Here is a 25282-nt window from a genome sequence, read left to right as displayed (position 1 = left end):
ATTTACCTTCAAATCGTTCAGCCAATGTGGTACTAACGCTACGGCCTACTCTTCTAGTTATTCCTTGAGTTTTCTCCATGTGATCGCCTGATTAACCTTGTGCCTCCCTGTGTTCAGGTTTAATATCTGCCTTTCTGCCTCGCTCTGCACCATGGCAGCCGGATCCTCAGCCAGTACTGCTCACTCTGCTTGCCTGGCTTCTCCGTGATTTGCCATACTGCTCATCCACCAATGCTTTGATCCGGACCATCTCCTTTGACAAATATATTTTTTGTGACGACCCTGTTTGAGTGACCATCCTGTTTTTTATTCGTGCTTTTGGGTCCAGAATTCTCTGTGTTTCGGTACATAAACACAAGTTGAATTCATGCAAATGTCAAAAGGCACTTAGCTCTTTGTATGAATACACCTTCAGAGATTTTGAGAGTGGACGAATGTCCTTCCATCTTTGATTCTGAGTACAGCCATTATTCACACAATAAAAGAGTAAAATGTATTCACAAATAAAAATTATGACACAAGGGAGTTTATCCTTGCCCTGTCACCAAGTGCTTGCTCATGGTCTCTGTAAACTATATAAGAAAGAGCAGTCTAGACTTGCTCTATAAAAAAGAATGCAATGAAATAACTTCTGTTATGAATAGGCGCTATTTAATTAAAATACATTGAAATTTCATTAAGTTTCATTATTCCAGCCTCCATGAGACACCAGTATCTGCTGTAGCTAGACTGGAAACGGAAACAGTATCACCAGAAAAGTAGCTGCATTGCAAGTGTATTTTTACCGAACATTAGAAATGTTAAAACTGATATACTCACATATATTTGCCGTTCCTTTGGGTATAGGGAGGTAGGAGCCCACACTCCAGGCTCTTCCGTGGTAGTGCCTCTTACAGCGGCTGCAGTCTGGCCCTGTGGTGTTGTGTTCACACTCACAGCCCAGCTTCCCCTTGTCAAACACACAGCTGTTGGCATGCAGGTTGCACTTGCACCTGAGACAGAAAGATAACAACAAAAGACGAACACATGAATAGGCATCATTCTGCACCCATTGAATCAATACCCTCTGGAGGGAATACGCAAAGTCTGGCCTTGCTGCAGCATTTATTTGTGCTTTCAAATTTTTTGACAGGGGTAAATTGAAATCCTAGTGGGTTATCTGACTTGGATCGTGCCTCCACAAAGCTTCATTATGCTCTCCTTTAAAAAAACAAGGCCTCATTTGTCGCTGCCCCTGCGGAGAGAACAGCGATGCGAATAAGGTCACTTTTGCCACTTTGAGAGCTAAATGAAAGGCACTCTGTAAGATTTGCTAATTGAGCACAAAACAGGGATCTGATAGAGAGATGACAGCATGAAGAGAAGCAGCGTTGCCTGAAAATTATCTTCTTTTCTTTCATTTCAAAGTTACTGTGTTATTTGGCAAAGGAGCCTTCAGGCTGGAAACCCTTCCGGTCGGCGGAGCTGGTTTATTAGACAGAACTGTGGCAGAGCTGACAGATGCTCCTGACAGGAGAGGAGAGAAAGGCAGAAAGGCTCAACACTCAACCAAATCCACCCCCGTTCTGACCACATGGAACAAGCAAGCTTGTATTTCCAAGTGTGTGGGAAAAGTTGTTTGCAGTTTGACTCTCACTTGTGTGATTCTAACAAACAGAATGAGCAGTGAGTAAATTGCATTTTCTCAGAAAAGAACCTTTGTTATTTTCGTTAGAGTTGTGTTTACTCCCAGTGAGGTACGCTATTGGAGGCAGAATAGGCTGTGTTTGTTGTTACATGATATATTACAGTTTCATATACCATGGGTATTCCAAATATAATTCTCTGTATTTGATTTTACTCCTAAGAGGATAAAAGGTTCCAACTAGTGACCTCAGCTTCTTGGGAGGTTGTGGAGCGATACAGAAACAGTTGGGAGAGGAGAACATGGAGTGGATCTGCCACACTACCCGTCCACAGGGGTTTTGGGCAGCTCACGGTTTCACATCATGCCTATGTTTGTTTTTACAAAGTGCTTCCGAGGAAAGATTCATCCCATTTGAGACACAGGAGCCAGGTATCTGTTGCCTACAATTGCCAGTGAACATGAGACAGAGAAATGACAGTGGTTGTCAGGAATACATCCATTCTAATTGACTTCCTGGCCGTACTGTGACATCTCACATTAATGATGGATAAGTGCGGGAAACCAGGGAAACTATAGCCTGTTCAACATAGCTGATAAGCAGCAGTAAAAGTTACTGAATAAAGTCTACTTTTAAACCCAATATTTAGCTTTTAATACACTACTGTATTGTAAAAATTATTTAAAAAATGAAAGTTCCTATATTAGGGTTTGAATTGCTCACAAATATTACAGATATTACAAATATCAGCTTATAAACATGTTAAAGTGTGTTATAAATGATAATTATTACACGTTTGTGTATTAACTATTTCTAAATGTATTTAAAACCACTGACATAATAATATATGATTCTAATTGTGTTACAATGTGTCGTCAATCATTCATTAACTGTTAATATGCATTAGTTAAGTGTCGAGTATAAATTGTTAATAAAAACATTCATATACAAAAACGTTCCTCATATCAGTTTACGACTATGCAACAGTGTGTTACAGAGTGTTATAAACATTTATTTACAGCCGATTTATTATTGAGAATTACTACCTCGTTATGGAGTGTTTCTTTTTTACCCCACGCAGCTTTTGTTGCATTTACTGTACTGGTTTAGTGGCTCAGGAAAGTCACAGACCAATCACATGTGCTCCAGTCGTCTCATGTGACACTGCTCAGCCAATCAAATCTGTGCATTCCGATGCTTGCAAGTCGAGTCCGCGAGATTCACCAGAGACGTTTTGGAAACACACATGAATGGAGGAGACGAAAGGGGAAAGAGATTTCACATGTTTTTAATCAAGAATGTACAGATTTTTACATGTACATTCCTCCCACGGGCAGTTCAACACCAGAATATCTCATAGATCTCCAATGCTAGCTGGCAGGAGAAACTAGAGCTCACGTTTCTCTCTGAACAAGAGAAAGTAGGAAAGAGGTTTATAAGAGGGAATGAAAGAGAAGAGGAGGCATTACAGCTGTTCATGTTGAGTGTTTATTATAAAATTGGTTAAGACTACACTTCATCACTTAAAGCTACACTTTTTATTAAATTTTTTCTAAAAATTAGGCACTTTATTTTAGTTTACTTAAATTTAGAATTTATTATTAGAGTAGTTATTATTTATTATCCCTCCAGTCTGATGTGAAAACTGACAGTAAATATTCTTGAAATATTATTTGATTTGACGGTCCGTTGTTGACTAAAAACATATGTTGATACAACTATACGTTATGGTACTGAATGATAACGCAAGTTAGTAGTTTTGATGTTCCAGAACTTTGCTTCGGGAAATTTTCTCTAACTGGACTTCTTTGAATTCTAATTGAACACCCCTGAGCTAAATGAATAAATGTAAATGTAAATGTAATACCAGAATCAGTGTTTGAAAGTCTCACTGCAATTTTAGAAATTTTACATTTGATACATGACTGACAAGTATTTATGACTTTAAGTACCAAAATCTAGTCATGTGTTCATGCAGGAATTCACATACATCTTGGAAGATCATGCAAACCTTTCAGTTCAAACCAGAACAAAGAAACCATAATTTGCATTACATGGACATCCACAGCTACAGCAACATCCTCAACAACTTCTTAAGTCTTTTTGAAAAAGAATATCATCCTCATTCCTTAGAGAGAGCTATCTCACAGCATCAACTAAATGCTTGTGCCTCTTACCATACAGTCCCCAAAGTCCTTAACTTTTTAATCAATTAAAGTCTCGGCTCCCTAAAATTAATGACTCGGTGTAACTCTTCTGCCATGTAGACAGCATCAGCTCCCTGAAGTAAAGAGTGATGAGATTTGACCTTCCACTTAATTAAAAAACAGCAAAATTTGGATCATTTGGTCCTACTTGTGTGGGTAGAGGATGTGGACTCAGGGGAGCTCTGAGATGTGGTGCTTTTGCCGCTGGCATTGTCATATTGTAATCAGATAGTTTTTCTCTCCCTGGTCTGGGTCACAAGAGGTAAGATATTCCCTCTATGTCCAGGCTTTTGAACCAGCACCATTACAGAGATACATTTTATAAAGTTTTAATGACCTTTTATCCCATGTACAGCCTAATAGCCATGGGTATTATCCATTATCCAAACAAGTGACCCTCCCTTAGGAGACCCTGGAGATCATTTAACGTCTATGTCCTTTCCATCAATTTCATTTCTTCAGCTGGGGGTGAAAATGTTCTTAAAGGATGAAATGAACACTGGTATAGATGCTGTGTGTGCTATTGTTCAGGTTTATGTGTGCGTTTTGTGTGCAAGAAAAGGTCAGTTCATCAAAATCACAAAAAATAATATTTTCTCCCCTCTAGTGGTTTCTAATCATGAGCTAGTCTTGTTAATTTGTTAGTTTTGAGATATCTGTGTCTGGGATTCCTGCTTCCACTTCAATGAAGGTGAATGGAATTTAGTTTGCACAGCACTGAGAATATAATTTAAAAGAAAACCAGCAACATCTTTGTCCAGAAAACATTTCCCAATTATTATTATGTTGTAACATTTTTTATTGGGAATGTTAAGTAGTTTCAATGAAAACTGTTTACAGCGAGGTCTGGGAATTGTGGAGTAACTAGGACATCCCCTCTGGTGAATTTTATAAATGAAATTTTTGAATGCTGTGAACACCACAAAAGTGATCCCCCTTACTTGTGTGGAGAAAGAAATTTCAGAGATTTAGATCTCAAAACCTGGGCCAGTGGTGGGTAGAGTATTGAAAATCTTTACTCAAAATACAAAAAATACAATTCAAAGTAAAAATTGCCCTTTGACAAGCCTACTCAAGTAAAAGTATAAAAGTATGTACATGGTCAATATACAACTCAAAGTACAAGTTACTTTGTTAATATTGTCTAATGTGTGCAGAGAGAGATCTTCCCAAGTCATTTTATTCATGTCCAAGCATGTCTCAACTCTCTTTTTGGAATAATAGGTGTAAATAACAGCACAGGCACCCAATACAAAATGATTGTTCCTGAATACATGAACATAATCTTGTATCAATCAATGTAGATCTTTACAACAAGAACTATTGTGGCAATAACATGGGAGCAGCCCACTGTTGAATGAAGTAGGGTAAGTACATATAGAGTTTCATTGGGGACATTCTATTTAATGAATTCTCTGATGGGCATCGGTATAAAACAAACAGTAAACAATGCGAATTAGAGAAAATAAATAATTTCCATCAAAAGAAAGTCATGCTCTGAGGATTAACAAGAGGATTCTATTAACATATCAGAATTAATCCTTTGGTCATCTGACTTAGATGTTATAGTGTGTAGGCTACGTTTGTTCTGCATAGACTAAATGTGCTTTTAATATAACGCTTTCCAACACAGTTACCAATGGCATCGTGTGCACGTTGAGTTACATTAGTAGAACAACCAAACCTTAAATTGAAAAGGTATCTTCCTGATTTTCTAAATGTTTGCATCTGCCCAGCTCAGTCATATCTGGCACAAGGGCACCAGTTCAACACATGCCCTTACTCGTCTCATATGGACGCATACTCAAGACCCATCAGTGTCAGTTTGTAACACACTGGTGATCCCTATAGCGTGATAGTTCAACACAGTGGGGGAAGCCCTGTAGTGTTAGTTTTTGACAGTAAAGGAAAGTTTATGATATTTAACAGAAAAAGCTGCATAAGGAGGTGGTTGGTGTGGATGGAGGGCCAGAAGCCAGATTTTGAACCAGGAGAGAGGTGTTCGTGTCCAGAGTGAAACAAAAAGTCAACATAAAATATTTTTATTTGAGTTAGGCAAGTTACTTACTTACTTAAGTTCCACAAGTAACGTCAGTCACTTATGGGTTAACTGACGTATGTAATTATTTTAACTCAAACCATGATCTTTACCTAACCTTAAACAAGTAGTTTTGTTGCCTAAACCTAACCAAGTGCTTTGTGCCTAAACCTAACCAAATTGCAACGTTTCACAACTTTAATAACGTGTCATTTTAAGATGCCGATGTTTCAAATCGCTAGAGTTTTATTTTGAAAGTCCAATCAGATGTTACGTATTTGTTGTTGCTAGGCGTTGCTAACTTGACCATGGAGCCCTAAACGTCTAAACTTGACGCCAAAGGGGTAGACAGGGCAATAAAAGCGACACCAAAGGGCCTTGATCAATCCTCCATATGTGACAAGTCGGGAGTGAGAATGTGTTGGAACGGGTTGACTAGTTATAGCCCTCTGCGTAATCGTGCGCATTTTGGTTAATGTAGCAAAATGCAACACACCAGTTATAATGAAGGTATAAATGGCAACTGAAGTGAAGTTAAAAATAGATTACTGCCCCAAAAAATACTCTAGTAAAGAGTAAAAATACAGTTTCTACAAATTTACTTTCTTACTTATTTGCATTACTTGTAACGAGTTACTACCCATCCAACTATCTGCATCGTTAGATACCATTCTAGGTAAGTAAGAAAACATATGTACCTTTTTTTGTAATTTGAACAGACCAAGATTTTATATTCTGCAGAGTAGGCTTGAATTTTCATCATTATGAGTGTTGTCATGACCTTTTCAATCCTTGCACGGAAAAAAACAGACACTGATTATAATATTCTGCATATGTGTTATGTCATACAGATCCTGGTCTTTATTCTGACTAAATTGTGTCCTGTGAATGTGCACACTAAATGTAACAAAGAATAAATCTCTGCAGTGAAGTACCTGAGGCCAGGGTCTAGTTTATGTTGAAATTCTGGACTAGACAGCAGCAGTGCCCTGTGTCTTCTCCTCTGGCTTCTGCCTAACCTTGGTTTCTCCTGCTTCTTTGGCACTGTGTTGACAAGCTCATTATGTCTAACACAGCATTTCTTCCTTGTGACAGCTTCTAGCATCTCTGATTCAAGACGAGAGGAGCACAGCACTCATTTAATAAGAACCTCAAAGTAGAAGAGCCTGAACTGAATTAAGTTAACTTTACTTACTTAACTGTTAAGGAAACTTTAATTTTTAGCTAATTTTCAAGTTTAACCTTATAGTGACTTTGAAGAAAAATCTCATTAAAGTCAATGATTTCATAGTTTTAGTGAAATTCTTAGTTTTGTCAAAATGTAATCACCTTTTCCACTGGAAACCATATATCTTTTATTTAACCAGGCAAGTCCTATTTCCCCATCCTTTAAAATGTAATTATCCCATATTAATCTGCTGTGATAAGTTAGGTCACTCAGTACATTATTCCAGGAAGAAGGGGTAGCATATTTATAAGCTTGTACTGTAAAAGTTACGTGACTTACACGTCACTCACATAATAAACTTTTTTTATATTTAGACAACCTGTTTTTTTGCCTAAACCAACCAAACTGGGCCATTTCACAATGTTAACCATGTGTTAAAAAAGCGTCTCATACTACAGTAGGCTACCTTGGGCATCTGCATGAGACACCGAGGGGCTTGAGAGAGCAGCATCGGTATTTGACAACCTGGGATGAGTGGATGGGCTGGAGTAGTTGTTCTGAGTGTCTAATATTGCCGTGATTGGGTGACTTGTGCGTCTATATGAAATGCCAAGGGGCATTGACGAGGTGTCTGTATTTGACGATCTGGGAATGAGAACGGGTTACATAAAGAGCAGATCACCATAATCCAATAAAGGTAAAAAAGTTGTGTTTCCTTGCCTGGAGGGACAAACAAGATTTATTCCTAAAAAATAAACTTAATTTAAGCTTCAGCTTGGAAACAAGGTTTTCAATGTGTGATGTGAATGACAAACTCTGATCAATAATAATACCTAAATACTTACTCAATTCTAACCCCTTGAGCAGTTGAGATCTTATGAAGATTGGATGTTAACTGTTTGCCATTTGAAAAAAACATGAATTTGGATTTGTCTGCATTTAATGCCAACTTAAGTTGAGTTAAGTGGGACTGAACAACATCAAAGGCAGAATGCCGTAATTCAAGGATTTGTACTACTGACGGCGGTGAGCAAAAGATGCTGTATCATCTTCACAAAATGAAATCCACAAGATTTTGTACATAAATTTTACCTGACACATAAATCATGACTGAGATGGCTGGAATACTGTTGAGTGGTTCGTTCCGAGCCTTTGTTTGTTTCCTATTTACAGTGCCAGGGCTGTGTACCAACACTGGATTATTTTTCTGCACACACAGAACTGACAGCTAGTGGACTGTGAGGAGAGATTTGCTGAATCTGACAAAAGACGTGTATTGGATTAGTATCGCTTACCCCACCTTCAAGGCTCTATAGACCCGTATTACATGAAGAATAAAATAGAATGGTTGAACCATAGAATTATTTGGGGATGGTGAAGAGTGAGCCCTCTGCTCATTTGGCTGTTTTGGATCTGAATGTAAAGACTCAGTTAAGGAACATGACGAATTTAATGAAAAGAACTAAAGCAGTTAAGAATGACTAATTTATCAATTTACAGTATATGATTACATTCCCAAATTAGGATTTTATTACTTTTCAAATTTTTTTAGGATCATTTAATTTACTAGTAGTTTAGGAAGGCAGAACTCAGATTTAGCCTTCTTGATGAGAGGTAAAATGATTTGGGAGCTGTCTAAAAACCAGTCAGCTTGGGATTTGGATTTTCTGGCCTTAGCCCAGGCAACATCTCTTTCTTTTAGTAGACTGGACCGGGGAAAACTGATTGTTTGGGTCTTTCACTCTAAATTTGTGGAAGGGAGTGTGCTCATGAATAATTTTAGAAAAAACATCATTAAAGTATTTCCAAGTCAGTTTTACATGATTAACGAGAGAGATCCTGTTCCAGTCAAAGTCCCACAAATCATGATGAAAAGCTTGCTTACAGAAATTCCTAAAATTTCATTTCAGAACAACCTGCACAAGCTTGACTTTGGGAGCTTAGATTGTCTGACTGGAGCTATAACACAATGGTCTAGTATTGGAATATCAATGAGGAGCTATTGTTGAGTGGCACAATGGATGCATAGATCTTGTTATCTTCTGCAATGTTTTAATGGCACTCGACTGGAGGATTAGCGCCAACTGAGGATTGTTAATATTATTACTAACAACTTTGTATTCCTTAGGATGACATGTATAAATGACTGCTGTAAAAATGTCTCTTGGATTGAGTTTGGTGACTTTTTTTTCACAGTTCCTAGCATAACTCTGCCAACTTCGAAGCTGAGGTCCAATCGTACCGTATCGTATCAACAGCATATTTATAAGCTTCTACTTATTAAAAGTTATGTGACTTACATGTCACTCACATAATAAACTTATTTTAACCCAAACCACGATCATTTCCTAACAATTTAGTTAGGAAATTAGTATTTAGTCCAGTCGGCTTCATGGCTTCCTTGCTACTATTACTACTAAATCTCACATTATTTTACATGGACATTTTCTAATGCTGACTAAAAGACAATACTGTGCCTGGTGTTTTATGTTGGTCCCTATGGTTTAACTTAGTGTTCTCTTTCTTTTTGTGGAGGCAATGATGTGGTTAACTTAAATGATTGTTTGTACCCGTGATAGGGTATAAATCCTGAGGCTCACAAGGCCGGGTCATACACTGATGAAGAGCTGGTAGCTAAAATGTCTGTCTGTGCGTTGCACCCCACAATGAAGATAAGGAAAATAAATAGCATATTGTCTACCTTTGGAAAAATAATGGCAGTAACTATAAATGTTATGCAGACATCACTTGTAAAATGGCTATACAGGATTTTAGAAGCCCCCTTTTTTTCTTTTTTCCATAACAGATTTAACTCATGACCACCATTCTGACTGAGAAGACAAACCACTCTCCCTCAGCTCTAAATCTCCCCTGTTCCCTCACACAAGTCGCCCATGGTCAGAACCTGTAATGCGCCTCCATGCTGTATAAATTCATACTGAGGTTTCCTGAAACCTTCCTCGACAAGACACATGTAGAGCCTCACATATCCTGACCAGTGATAGCTCTGACAGATATGGAGAGATCAAGGCTGTTGAGGGAAACCTTGGCCTTGCTTAAAGTTTTTGATGAATATCAATGTGTTACCTGCGCAAACCAGGATAACCTGCCAATACCTTACAGGGAGAGGCTGTTTGATGTCTTTCACATGAAAAGGTGGAAGGCTGTGATAGATGTGAGCTATACAAGGAGCACAATCTGAGAATTTCATTTAGTTTCCATTATGTTAACTAGTTGTGGGATCCTGTCTCTAACTGTTCTGTCCTTCACTGAAACAGAATATCAAACATTATGATTTGCTTTGTTGAGAGAATGATGCATTCAATAATCTTTCATTCTGTTTTTGGAAAAATTCCATTAATTGGTTAATGGGAGTGCTAACATTATACAAAAGTGACACATGCAAAAGTGTCCAAAATGTGACAAAGATGAAACAGAAATGATTGTTTTTGGAGCCAAAGAAGAATGATTAAGATCAGTGGCCATCTTGAATCCCTTATGATAAAGACCACAAACCAAGCTAGAATTCTTTGTATAATTATAGACTTGAATTGTCAAGAATTAAAGGACAGTATGTCTCAGGATTTAGAAAAGCATGTCAATGCCTTTATCTTTCCTACTACTATAAAGGTGTCTTTACAGGTTTTTCTAAAATAAGACAGCTGCTGCAGATTCAGAACCCTTCTCCTGGAGTCCTTATTAACACCAAAAAAGTGGACCATCTTTCTCCAGTTCTGAGATATTTGCACTGACTTCCTGTGTATCAAAGAATTGAATAATTAAAATATATAAATAATAACAATTTAAGTACTGCTATTGCTTTATAAAGCACTGAATTCATGTTTTATCTGCTGCTCTGTGAAGCATCCAGACCTCTCAGATTGTCTGGGAAAGGAGGACAAAAACCTTTCTGTTAATAATGTAATAAAACTATTTTTTTATTAAATTAAATTCACTCATGCTGTATCTTGCTCCACTGTAATTGTTATTTTCCTGTTTGATCTGTTTATTCAATTTCAGTTCAACTTATTGTTTATCTTCTATTTTCTTTTGCTCTTTTTAAATCTTGTCTCAATGCCTTGGTTATGTTTCATGTAAAGCACTTTGAATTGCCTTGCGAATCTATAATTTTAGAAAAAACAAAAACATTTTGTTTATTTAAAGGCTGTTCCCAGTGTTCCCAGTGTTTTTTGTCACAATATATTTAAATTTAACTAGGTTTAGGCACACAAATAAAGTATTATTATAAAGTAAATATTTTCCCACTCGACTTTTCTTGTGTGGTTAAGGTTTAAGTGTGGATAAGGTTTTGAAATAGCATTCATACCTTAATGTTGGGAATAACCATCCAATAACATTTACAGAAAATATAACAGTTAACTGAATTAATGAATTATTAATTATGGGGACTTGGACTCATGACATTAAACTGTATTTTGGAATAAATGAAATTAATGTATATTCAAATACATTTTATAGCTTACATTATATTTGCTTTAATGTGCAATGTAACTTCATATGAAGTTTAAGGCTCATAACAGTGAATTAAAAACAGAACCTATTCAGTTTCATAAACTACCATAAGGCAAAAGCTAAAATGATTGCATCCAGGCTGCCTTTAGAAATCTCCAGGGATAGGGAAAGAAAAGACAAAAGTCTCCATCTTCAATAACAGTAATTTGAGCAGGAACAAGGAAAATCCAGCTAACATAATGAGTTTGACAGTGTTACTTTACACTGACTCCTTTTACATTTCGGATGGTATTGAACTCTTTCATAAGGAGAGGAGGGGAGTCACAGCGTCACCTCATTACACCAGGCTGTGTCACCGTGAAATTGAAGAGTCCGATTAGGCTTGTTTTCGTCGCTCTGCGCTGTGGCCAATTTTGTCATTCTTCGGGGTGTAATGTAATACATATCAAGCAAATTGTTTGCGTCCCCTATCGAAATATAAAGTAGCCCCGCCAGGGCTCCCCAAATTGTTGGAGAAATATTAGGAATGGATCACAAGTTAATTCCCCATGCTTCAATTTTCTGCTGAGGCGAAATGAAATTTGAATTTGTGTGGCTTGGGCCGCTGCCACTGAAAGCCTGTGATTTGTTTCAATGACAGGGCCTATTATTGAAGTTGTGCATTGATGTAGGCATATAGTATGGTAATGTCTACCTCCTCAGCCCACCTCAGCCCTCATGGTGGAGGGCTGTCTCATTCATGTGATGTAAGCCGCTGAGACATGGAGGCAGCTGTGAAGAAATCGGCAATGGGAAGACATTAAAATGGAAATCGGTGGACGGCTGCATGCTCTGTGCACTGTAAGTGTGTGTGTACAGAGAAGCGTGCAAGCATTGCTTGCTGCATGCGCTCACCTACTACGCAATGAAGTACAAATAAAAAGAATCTGATTACAGAGCAGTGTTAATACTGAAATTTAACAAGAAATAAACACGCCATTCCACTGCATTAGTCAAGTGAGGACACACACACATAAACCTATACACACGTATACCATGTCTGTTACAGTTCAAGTAAAGCTATATCATACAATAAGTGTAGCAAAAGGACATGTTGATGATTTTACTATTCATGGATGCTGGCCCTCCAGTGACAGCTTATGTTGATGTACTTTCTCTCCATATATTATTTACAAAGAAAGCCTGGGCCTTAATGAGCACTAATTAAACGCCGGAGACTGGGAGTTGACTGGCAGAAAACATCACAGCATGTGACAGGCATCTGGTGGAACATAAGTGAGCAGTCGTTGCCAGAGCCGGTGAGAACCTTACAGTGGTAGCGAAGTAACGCTGAGGGTCGTGTGAACCTGCACTTGAACCTGACTTTCAAACTCTGTCAATCAAGCTGGCTACAGCTGTCATGGTTCACAGGGCACAGGCTTGGAGGATTTGGAGCGCATGTGTGTGTGTGCATATACTGTATGTGAGAGACTGGATAAGAGCCAGTCAGTTTGTGTGTGCTTGTTCTGTGTGTGCATATGTGGGTATGTGTGCAGCTTTGTGTTGGCTCATGTGGCTGTGTGGAGGGCAAGACTGCAATTTAGCCATTTAAAGGGGCAACGAGGAAGATTCCTGTCCAGTACTACATTACTGTGTCTTGTGTTAAGCTTGACACAGTGTTTACTTTGGCTTTCACCCGTATAATGTATCTCTTCTCAACTAGTCACATTTTCAACTGCAAAATATTGGACAATGCAACATAGCCTGTTCAGTAAACAATTCTGTTGGATCTTTGCTTGCTTAATTGCTTAATTCTTAATTCACTCCCCATTAAGAGATTTTTGACAACCCACAAAATGTTTTAAATTTGTATTATCTTATTTAAAATTATTTCACATTTTCTTCAGTCATTTATCCAATTACATTGCATAGTAATCTTATCTGACTAAATGATGGTATGGAAACAAAGGCCATACTTTTTGTAGAGAAATACTAAATCCTTTTTAAATTAGAGAATTAGATTTAAAATGAAATCAGAGCAGCCTTAGAAATCACCATGTATTTGTATTTGTAGAAAATAAACTCCTCAGGTCATTAAAAGCCCATATTTCCATAAACTATGCCTTGTGTCCTTGATAGTGTAGTGGACAACAGTGTGGATTTGTGCATTTTATATTAAATAAATTTGAAATTCAATAAATTCAACAGACGGCTGAAGAGACCCCAACAAAAGAAAGGGGGTGGAGAGGTCACTTTCTCTAAGTGCTATTCCTGAGCAGTTGATCGTAAAACTGGCACCTTTGATTCTACAGCCTGATAACGCGGTGCCTGACTGTTAAACTGACAAAAGGGACATTAACCAGCGATTAGCATTTCCCTGAACAGCCTATCAGAACTTCCCTTTAGAGGGGGGCAGGAAACCCTAAACTTCCCCCCCACACACATGTAACCGTGGCAACTGACCTTGCTCTGTGTTTCATTACCCCATCAAAGGATACCCGTTCAAGTGACAAAATCCAGGACAGCCCCGAACTTTATGTAAACAAAGACTGCAGTCTCCAAAGACTCAAAGCATTAACTGTTTAGTTAAATAATAATTTAGTTACTTGATTGTGTTTGCCTCTATTTGAGTAGTTATGTTACCATGTTGTTGCTACCTGTTGTTGATATTATTGCTGAAAAGAATCTAAATAAGTTACTTTGCAGTGTTTTATTTTCAGCAAGATTAAGGACACTCCTTCATCTTATGTGTAACCAATGGTGTTCACAATACTTTCTCACACAATTCCTTTAGAAATGATGATAAAGAAATGTCATACTATACTCTATTAATTGCCAGCTTGAATTTAATGCTAAATAACTAAATTCCCCAGTTCCTAAGGAAAGATTGTTCTGGATTAATCTAAGCTTTCCTCATGTAACCTGAGCTCCCCCAAGTGGACGAAATAAGTGTTACACACCATCGTCGGAAATGCCGTTAATGTATAAATGTCACTCATTTATCATGACCAATAATCTGACAGACGGTACAACTGTTTGACCATTGAGGTTTGATTGTGGAAAATATTTGATTATAATACGCGCAAATAGATTTTCTTTTCTTTTATAGACATTAAAAGTTTAGAAAGGCAGTCCCTCATGAAACCGGAAACGCTCCCTGTCGGGAACAAAGGACTGCCCTTTGGGGAACCACGGCCCAGACCACAAAAGAGCGACACATGACGTCGCCCTCTCTCTTCTCTTCGCATCTCTTCCGCTCTGCTCTCTGGACGCTTCGGCACGCGTCCGGCGTGCCTCTCCCGGCAACCCCCTAAGAATTCCAACCAGCGCAACGAAGTCTTTGTTTCGCTTGAAGCTACACACGCGAAGTGCCGCGACATCGATTTTTACCTCAGTTCCAGCAACTTTACTTGTTTTATTTTCTTTCTTTCTTTTGTTTTGTTAAAGTTATCAGTCTGTTAAGTTACACTGGTCTAATTCAGGAACGACCAAGTTCCCCCTTTAAAGCTTTTTCGTCGAGCCCACTTCACCGAGGTCAGACCATGCCACGTGGTCTCACCAGCGGCAACGAAGGAAACCTGAAAACAGCCGAATTGCCAGACGGGGGATGGCCAACCCTTGAGGTTTTTTTTCAATCAGACACAGAGAAGCCCGGAGAATCCCTAGCAAAAAGCCAGGATCAGGCAGCTAGCGTGGGACCCGTGCAACAGGCCAAAGCAGGCCGTCGACAAGCAGTAAGACCCAACAAACATTCTGTGGTCAGGGATGTCCCATAATGTTAATATTGTCTTTGTAACTCCTAAACTCATAGCTTACTTTCATTAGTTCTCCTCTGCTGTATGAGTCAAATGCTTCCCACAATCGAACCTCCATTCTCATTGTTTAGCCATTGCTTATTTTCCCTGATGTATTTATATCACCTTAGTTAGTTAATAAATTCACTGTAACCAAGGGATTGTGTGTGTTGACTATTTCTACGGCCCTGCCAAGAGAATTGACCCTTTAGATATCAGACTGACTGATTGATTTAAGATAATTGAGCGATTATTAACTAACTGATCACTGGTGAATAATTGTATAATTATTAAAAGCTACCTAGAGGTCCGGAGACTCTAGGATAATAACAACTCCGGTGGTGCCTTTTTTAAACGAGAGCTTTTTATATTTATATATTTTATATATTTTATGTATTTTATATTTTTATATTTTATATATTTATATATATTTATTTTAATATATTTTTGAATATTAAAATTCATAATTGGGTATTAATTCTCATAAATGTATTAAATTTCATAGCTAGTTTAGACATGCTACAATAGCTACCACCTTGCTAATTAGCTTTTTTCAGATCTCTCTGAATTCTGGTGTAAGAAGGACAAGATGCGATATCTTTTTGTCACTTATAGAGGTTGTTAAGTTAAAGATACTTTATGTGTCTGGTCAACAACTGACTGGAGAACGTAGCATGTTGTTGGTGATGGGGGAAACCAGAGCACCCGGAGGAAACTCACGCAGACACAGGGAGAACATGCAACATGGGGATGTCAATTCTAGCATCGTTAGCTAGCACGTTACTTAAACTTTAACGTAGCTAGCGCTATGTTGCTAACTTAGCAACAAAGTAGCATTATAACTAACGTAATGTAGTAGCTAACGTTTGCCATGATGTACAGTGCTAACTTATGTTATGTAACATAACGTACAGAAAAACTAAACACTAATGTTGTATAATTATTGTTTCACTCGGGAACCGAACCAACTTACTATCCACCCGACCACCCCTCCACCACCTTAATGTCGGACTTTCATGGCTATTTGTATCCCATTCATGCTGATTTTATTTTCAGTAGGCGTAAAATGGCATGCCGTTTCAGCATAATAGAATTCAATGCAGTGTAAACGGCATGGAATGACACACGAAATGCAAAAAATGCGTTGGAATACCACGCCAAATGACTTAAAAAATCGGCGTGTTATTCATCCACCTTTGGATGATATCAGGCTGAATATGCACTTCCTGCGCTCTTCTTCTTCTATCCCCTAACAATTCTCTTGTATTGATTGCACTTTTTGTTAACTCTTACTTCTTTCCCTAGATATTTACCCTATTGTTGTGTTATGAGCTAGCTCTTACTAGTAATTATTGCTGCTCTTACTAGTATATATTGTCAGTTAGATCTCGTGCTGTAGTTGATACTTTGTTGATGCTTGTATGTTGTTCCTCAAATATAAGTTGCTTTGGATAAAATTGTCTGCCAAATGAGAACATGTAAATGTAAATAGTGGATCAACAATTGAACTCTGGCAATGGCTTCAAATAAACAGCAGGCTTTGACACAGCCTTCACAATACATAAAAAGAAAAAGTATTCATCTGAGGCAACAAATGTCCCAAAAGGGAGAGAAACAGAAATTGCTCAAAGATTAGGGTGAATATGGGTTAAAAAAAACATGTGAAAAGCAGTACTGAAGGAGTAAAAAAAGTATAAACACATGGGCTGCATTAAAAACGTAGCTACAAAGCTGTTTACACTGCGCGACTGGATGCTCTGCAGCCTTTTAGAAGCTCAGACATCATCCAGTTACATCTTACCCTTTAAGAATGTCCTATTTCAGTCCTCAAGATGGTGATATCACCATCTTACCAATAATGTTAGCAGTGACAGCAACCTGGATGTAATGTAGTTTAATGTCAAAATAACGAAACGTGTCGGCATCAGTGTTGTTTACACTGGGGTCGCTGAGGACATGTCCCCTACACTTTTCGGAAGCATTTGTTAAAAATGCTTTGAAAGATAGCTTGCAACAAAAAATGTTAAATAACAAATGCTTTTGGAATGGTTTATTTGCACTTATTTATTTATTTTAATATATATTAAAACAAGCTACTGATTATAAAATGATCCCAAAACATGCAGCATCAGTCAGTAACTTTAACAATGTCTTGTCAAGTTTTCGGTTCTCTTTTGTCATGTTCACAGGGAGAGAACGGAAGACTAAATCATGCCTGCATGTGTGCAGCATGGAAAAGATGATCTACAGGAGAAACATATCTAAAAGCAACACAGAATGAGAGCATTACTGCATTATGTTTTGTTAGATTTTTAGATTTTAAATTTTCACTTGCCACCTGAATTTTGTGTTTTGGTGCAGAATATTTACCACAATGCAGGAAAATACGTGTTTAATGCTCTAAAATTTCTGGGGAGGACCCCCAACCCCCCCTACTCAAATATATTTCAGCATTGATGATTTCTACAAAATAGTATAAAAAAACCAACAACCTAACTGTATCTTCACATCCCTAATCTGAGTCCTTATGTCCCCACTAATTTTCAACACAAATGCCCTTGCGTGTTGGTATCTTTCTCTTGTTGCAGTAGACAAATGCACGTTATCTATACAACATGTAAGCTTAAAACAGACCCCTCTTATACTGTCTCTGTGTGTTTCTCTGCTTGTGTATGCTTCCCACCTTTTTTACCCCTAACCAATTTGCATGCCCGAATTAAGTTTGTGACTACCTTCTGCTATTAAGACAATTTACAGTGATACAAAATTAATCATAAAATTGGAAACAGAAATAAACCATTTTCAATGTGGCAGCAGAAAACTTCTTTCCTGAAAAAAACTCATTCCTGATGGCAGGAGGGTGAACAGGCTGGAGCTGGGGTGGGTACTATCCTTTCATATCATCATCATCTTAATAATAAACAAACATAGCTAAGCGGCACTTGAGTCTAAAATTACAGCTGCAGATATCTTAACATGTTTGTTGAAAAGAACATAGTCTACTTTGAATTATAACTATTCTAATTAGCACTGGGGTTTAATGATGTTTACTGTTTTAAAGTTTCATTCCCATGCCATGTGTGTGCCTGTGATGAGCTTTTGTTTTGTCTGGCTGCGATCACTTCTGCCATGATCACTACAAAGTCTCGGTGTGACATCCCCTATAAAAATTGTGTGTGGGTATTAGTGCTGGAGTTTGTGGATTGGACTTTTTTGCAGTGACACTCATTTGCATAGAAAGGGGCCAGTTTTGCTCTAAATGTATGCATATTACTGATTTAAATATATATTAAATATTATTTAAATACGTGCAACTAGGTTCCAGAGCACCGAGACGCTATTTGCTTGGAAGCGCCGTTAGGGGTGCATTTCACCATTTGTGGTTTCTTTTTGTTTTATTTGTGCAGGTTTAGCAGCCACAAAAGCCAAGCAGTTCTTTGCCCATCTGTTTTTATAGTTGAATATTTTAACTATGACAATATTGATGAGGATGAAAGAGTGTCAGTTTCGGGGTTATTTAATACATTTGGCTAATGCATTAAGAAAGAAAATTCTTTAATGAAAGTTTCAGGTAAGAAAATAATAAGAATTTACGGAATAGTGCATAAAACGTTAATTTTACACGGTTTAAGCACAGATATGTTTGTTTGTGAATGAGACTCCTCAGTTTTTCAAACAGTCTATGTGTGCACATTTTATCTGAGTAATGATCATAAACTTGGTTTTGAACAGTATACTTTGCTACAGTCAAAAATGACTAAATATTTTCCACCCACTGAACTAAAAACTAAAAACAACAAATTCTATCAGGCTACTCAACAAAGTCCTTTACTCAAACACACAGAGGAATATTGATTTATTTCCTCCTGCTGCATTCTGTCCTACCTTATGAACTTACAAGCTAGAAAGAACGAGGGAGAGATACAAAAAGGTTGTGAGAAGGCTTCTTCTTCAGGATAGAAGGATGTGCAAATGTCATTAGTTTAAATGATGAATTGTCTTGTCACACTATACAGTGGATGAAATGGTGTAAAATCAACACGCTGCCTTTTCTTGAAGTTCCATATGCGACCATAGTAAAGCGCATACTGCAGATATCCTCCAGGTTTGGATCTTATATGGTTCAGCGGGGTGTGATGCACGTTATGCACTGTGGAGGAGTTACAAATGTAGACTCTTTTTAAGTGCAAGATACAGTTGAAGTGTGTGATATGGTACTTTTATGAGCTCAGAATTCCCACCGGGAAAGGGAGATACAGAGTTTGTCTATGGCTTGAGGGGAACATTGGGGAGCATATAATAACAGTAAAATGTGTCATACCTTATCTAAAACTATTATTCTTTTGTATCCAAATTGCCTTTGAATAACTCTCATGTATACCTCAGAGGGGAAGTTTAGGATAATTTTTTTTTGTTGTTTTTGAAAATTGCTTTTGTTTTCCATTTGTAAGCATTGAAAGTCAGTGGGGAATAAAACAATTCTCTCTTTTAAATTTCTACAAGCCTGCAGTTAACATGAGATATTCTAACTTCCTTATGTGTTACAAAGCAGAGTTTTCTGTGCTTTTTAGCAAATTCTTTGCGTCGATGCAAGTTGTTTGCAATGATGCATATAATTATATAGCACACTGTTTCGCACATCGCGCTTATGCTGTGTGCATACAACGTGATTATAATGGCACTGTTTGCAAAGTAGAGGAAGAGAGAGAAAGTAGCGAGGGACAAAGAAGAAAGTGTCCAAAGTATGGGATTATTTCAAGCTAAAAGAAAACAACAACTCTGTAATGTTGGAGAACGTGAGTTTGGGTTGTAACGTCACAGTCATGAGTAAACTTAAGCAGTTGATCCCATTATTACCCCAAAAGCTAAACTTGCTAAAAAATTCTACTGGACAGGAATTAGTATTAGATCTGGAAAAAGTAATTTCATTAGTTTTGATGCTCTCCACAATGATTTAACATTAATGGCACAGCACCAAGCCGTTTTGAGCCTCACCACCTAAGTTAAATCTTATAATGGCAGGGGAAATCCTGTTAATATGACCTCAGAATCATTACAGATAGGATTGTTCATTTTTGACTTTTGTGTCTTAATTTACAGATTTTTACATTTGTAGAAATTAACACAAAAAATAGGCAACCTGAGAGCCATCTCCCTTCTGTATCTCATGTATTTCATTTGTACATTAAAATCCAAAAGAATAATCTCCTCATTAGCTTAAAAGGACTAATTTGCATCTCTAATTTGCTTTACAAACCTCAGCTCCTCCACAGTCAGCACTATATTTTCTTTGTAATGTAATTTAACTATCAAGGTGTGTGAAACATGTATGTGGACAGGACAGAGCTGTAACCTGACAATTTAATGATAATCTTTTCCTCCGCTAAGAAGAATGAGGAGAGAAAGTTAGCAATGCATTGAGTGTTACCGTACTGATTAACGATTGTGTGAAATTTTAGCAGCGAATTAAGTGTGACTCGAGTCCGAGTCTCAAACTCAAGTCCCCACCTCTGTCAGAATGTCATGCTGATTGTCATTATTGTAGTTCGGTATAAAATGATTCTTCTGTCTCCATTTAGATATACTCATAAGTGAATTCATACAGCGGGACTGCTAAATAGTTAAGAGTGTCCATAATGTAAAGTCTGAGGTTTGTCAAAGTATCCTTGAGCATGACTCAGGACTGGATGTATCCAACAAATGCTACAGTTAAAAACAAAACACTTGCATTCACAAGGCAGTGGAGTTTTTGGACCTTAAATAAGCATAATCTATGCATCTTTGAAGATAACCAAGTCTGAAATTAGGATTTGATACCTATTTGATAAGACCTGTGGCCATGTTGAAAAGTTTTTATTTTTATGGTTACTTTGACACGATGATTCAATAGATACTAGGTAAAAATGAAAAAGAGAGACAAATATTGAGGTAGGAAAAACAAGAGACATTGTAAGGGGAAAATAGAGAATGACATGGGGGATGAGAGAAATAACACATTAGCACTTATGGATTAGCTGCCTCTCATTCCCAGGCCCCGCTGCAGCCCTGTGGATGTGCAGCTCTGACCGCACAGCCAGCCAGTAGCGGTCATGTCTTAATTAACGAGCAGACATCTGATCAATAAGTGAGGAACGATGGAGAGAGAGACGTGAAAGGTGGGACAGCCTGCATGGTTCAAGGTTTTTGTTTTCTGTTGATGTGGAATAACATTAGAAATCAATATCATGGCTAGCCCCGCCACACACTCTGACTCTACTCAGGAGAGGTGAAAAAAAATCCCCCTTCTACCTTTTCCTCGTAGCATATTTCACAATCAATTTTCTGTCATACAAGATCATAGTACAGTAAAAATATTTTCAGTGCAATGTAATTCTGAGCCTTGTAAAGCCAGTTTTATAAACTTGTGCTCTGAGAAACCTACTCTGGTTTTCTGGTTATGTTGTTATTTGTGGCATCTGAAGCTTCCCAGGATTCATTTCTGAATAAAATGTTGGGCACTTAAGTTAGGGATTTCTTACATTTGTCGCAATGACCCTACAGATAATCAGCCTTAATCATTAAGGATTGATACACAGAACCAAACCCACAAATGAACCATGATAATGCGAACAGGTTTGAACCATGATGTGTCTTAAAATCTTGTATTCATTGTCTGGGGTGAGGGTGTAAGCTGCTTAGCAACTCAATTGTTTTGAGTATTTATTCTGTGTATTTGTTTTCTCTGCATTTTTAATTTTTTAATTTAATTTTTTATTGTTGTATGTATGTATAGATGTGTGTTTTTTTGACCCTCTTGAAAACGAGATGCTGCATCTGAAGGGGCTATCCGCTAATAAATTGAATTGAATTGCATACATATAATATATAATGTTGTTTTATTTACTTCCACATAAATACATAATAATATTAATAATAGCCCTACAATATCTGTACTGTGTGTGTACAGTATGGTTATGATAGGACAAGATTGTGATTTGTGATTATGGCAAATAAAATATGCAAAAGGTATGGTAAGGTTTCATTTTATTTTATTATTGATTAAAGGGGTTAATCGGAGTTCCACTGTCAATATCTACAGTATTAGCTCAGGATCAGATTTCTCCCGTTGATAGCACTATTGCAGCACTAGATGGATATATCACGTGATCAATCACCACATTTACGTTGCTTCATTCACTGTGACAGAGAGCGAGGGGTTGCAGTGACCAGAAGGTACATATGTTACTTAAAAGGAGAATGGGCCTTTTTTTATGGTGTTCATGTTTTCATCACTTGGATCTATCCCCTCTGATCTTCTCTGTTTGAGAGAATATAAGTAGCACAAGCTGACCAATCACAGCTCTTGCGGTGCCCATGTGGTACCTCCTTAACTGCTTTCCCTCTCAACATGTAGTTACATTATTGAGGAGGTGCACATTATTTATGGCATAGCCTACAGATGCACTTTGCTGTAGGTACAGCATTACGGCAAATGAAACATCAGGCAAGATGTCTGTGAAGGTTCTCAGTCATCTAGTTATCCAATGAAGGTTAAAATCAAGGGCAATTGGACTTTCGTCCCTCACCCAAGAGATTTCTTCAGAGACAGTGCCAAAGTCTCTTGGAAAACTTTAGGCAACTAATACACTTGGTTAAAATTAGGGAAAGACTGTGGTTACATTTAGTAAAAAGGTAAATATAACTGCCAGGTCTGTGACAAACTCTGGTGTCCTCCATGAAAATCAGAGTTGCTACATGCCCATCCACTGCCCTGACCTCCAAACCCTGGCTTTCCGCCTGACTGCATAAAGGGCTCAGTATTGGTACTGAACGCTGGCATTGGACATAAATCGGGACATGCAGAATCCTCCAATATGAATGGAATTCCTTTGATACTGGTGGACAAACTGGTATATCTTCTACTGCTGATGTTTTAAAAAGCTTACGTTTTCTGCTGTGCCACTCTATTGTGTCTGCAATTTTCCCCAAGAGAAATGACTTATCCATTTGTGACAAACTTTTATATTATCTTTTAATCTTTGCAAAGCACTTCTCATGAACCCTCGACAAATACAAAAAGTTTATATAACTTTATTTCTGAAATATAATTGTAAAATGCGACAAAACAATTTACAGATGACTGTGGAGGAATAAATTAAGGTTTCTAAAGCATGCCAGTATCCATTAATTCCGAGCACTGACATTCATGAACATATCCGCAGGTTACCTGACACTGCACATATTCAGCTGGGTATGAGAGAAAGTTTATCAGCGTTTGTGGAGATTTCTGGGAATTCTCAGACAGGATGGCCATTCTGTGATAAGGCTTTCACATTTGGTTGTAGCCAGAAGGCTGCTGAGGCTGGTGGCAACTCTAATCAGTCTCTCCCCACCCGCCTCCATCACCCTCTTTCAAGTGAGTTACTGATCCACCTCTGGACAGAAATTGTATGTTTATTTTCTTTTCTTTCTCACTGCAAACTTTTGGTGGAAAATTGAATTTGATACCCAGGGGCAGGATGGAAAATTGGGCAAAATAGCTTATTTCCCCCCCAATCCAACCTTTTGCTACTCTTTGTAATGAATGGCAAAATAAGATATCTGTGGGAGATGCTATTCTGTGCTGGGTAGCAGGCCTTGCAATTTAGAACTCATCAATTCATGTTTACAGTACGAGTCTGAATACCAGAAGAGTGTATCTGACTGCATAACATTTATATCTCTCTAGTCGAGCTGAATTGGGAGTATCACATGCCACCATTATGAAAAACTTGTTGTGGCATGTGATCAAAGACAAGAAACATCATGAAGTGTTGTCATATTTTTGTCTTTTTTTTGCCAGTTATGACAGCCCATGTTCAGTGACTGATTTGTTCTGGTTTTGCTGCCAGAAGTCAAAGATCATTAAAAAATACTGAGATCTCTGAAAGTGTGCTATTTAAAGCAAAAACTGCAGCTTGCTCAGAGAGGAAACCCCATAGATTAAACCATAAATTTACTCATTATTAAACAGGGCATGGCTAAATTTGGAAGCACAGCCTGGCAGTTCTGAATGTCTCCATGTTTCACTGATGTGTCTCTGATGATTACCATTTAATCAGCTGCAAATGCTCTTAATTACAAGATTAGTCTCCTACCAATTAGCCAACGTGCTAATGGTTATAATCTGCCACTGAAGTTGACTGAATTCTAATTAGGGACTAACTGATTCAATTCACAGAGGGCCCATCTGATGGGTCATTACCAACCTAGTTACCCTCATATAAACCAACTGCAGCAAGCAACACAGGTCCCATTTTGGAAAGCAGCTGTAGAGGCTTTACGACCATCATGTGGGCCATTTCCATGCGTCATGAAACAACAATGTTTTCATTCTCTGAAAATCACAGTGGTGGCATTCTGATGACTCACTGATAAAAATATTATACACTGCAACACTGCAAGCTGTGTTAATGACATATGCAGCAAAAGTCCTTTTTATTTTACTGAAAGTGTAGGTTTTAAAATTGAAAATCAGTAATCCATAAACTTTTACCTTAAGTGGAGAACGAATAGTGTCTAAATTCAAACAGCAAAAATAGATGAGTGGCTCTCTTTAAAGCTGTGCTAATCAATATTTTAAATATTAATAATGGATCAAATGAGTTTTCATAATGGGAAGGAGGTTGCTTGTAGTGATGAACCCTCCAAGAATTATCACCCAACTCTGCAGTCCCCCTCAACTCTACGAACCTTTTTTATGTAGTTTTGGATTGTTGTTTTGGTTTTTTGGCCAAAACAACACAAACGCATGCATTCATAATACTCTTTTCCAGCAATAAAATCTGATAAACCCACTGTACACTACCTGCTCAGCACCAAGTGGCACGCAAAGTTAGTGACTAGCTGGTGAAAATAGTGTCTACCTACCTACCTACCTGACAATAATGCTTTAAAGAGGTCATATTATGCTCATTTTTTAAAAAATCTTATTTAGGGGTTGCACCAGAACAGGTTTATATGGTTTCACTTTCAAAAAA

General features: G+C 37.8%; 1 protein-coding gene across 4 annotated transcripts in view; it reads right to left on the bottom strand.

Moving 5' to 3' along the window:
• Positions 1–25282, bottom strand: part of LOC123973153 (netrin-G1-like) — a 71313-nt gene that overhangs the window by 15337 nt on the left and 30694 nt on the right. For all 4 annotated transcript variants that reach the window (XM_046053053.1, XM_046053054.1, XM_046053055.1 and 1 more), the window contains one exon: positions 820–992. In XM_046053053.1, the coding sequence (XP_045909009.1) occupies positions 820–992 (173 nt within the window). The remainder of the gene's footprint in view (positions 1–819; positions 993–25282) is intronic.

Source organism: Micropterus dolomieu, linkage group LG06 (genome assembly GCF_021292245.1).
Source record: "Micropterus dolomieu isolate WLL.071019.BEF.003 ecotype Adirondacks linkage group LG06, ASM2129224v1, whole genome shotgun sequence".
NCBI classification, from domain to species: domain Eukaryota; kingdom Metazoa; phylum Chordata; class Actinopteri; order Centrarchiformes; family Centrarchidae; genus Micropterus; species Micropterus dolomieu.
The sequence above is the reverse complement of the archived record's forward strand: the minus strand, read 5'-3'. Positions and strand labels throughout refer to the sequence as shown.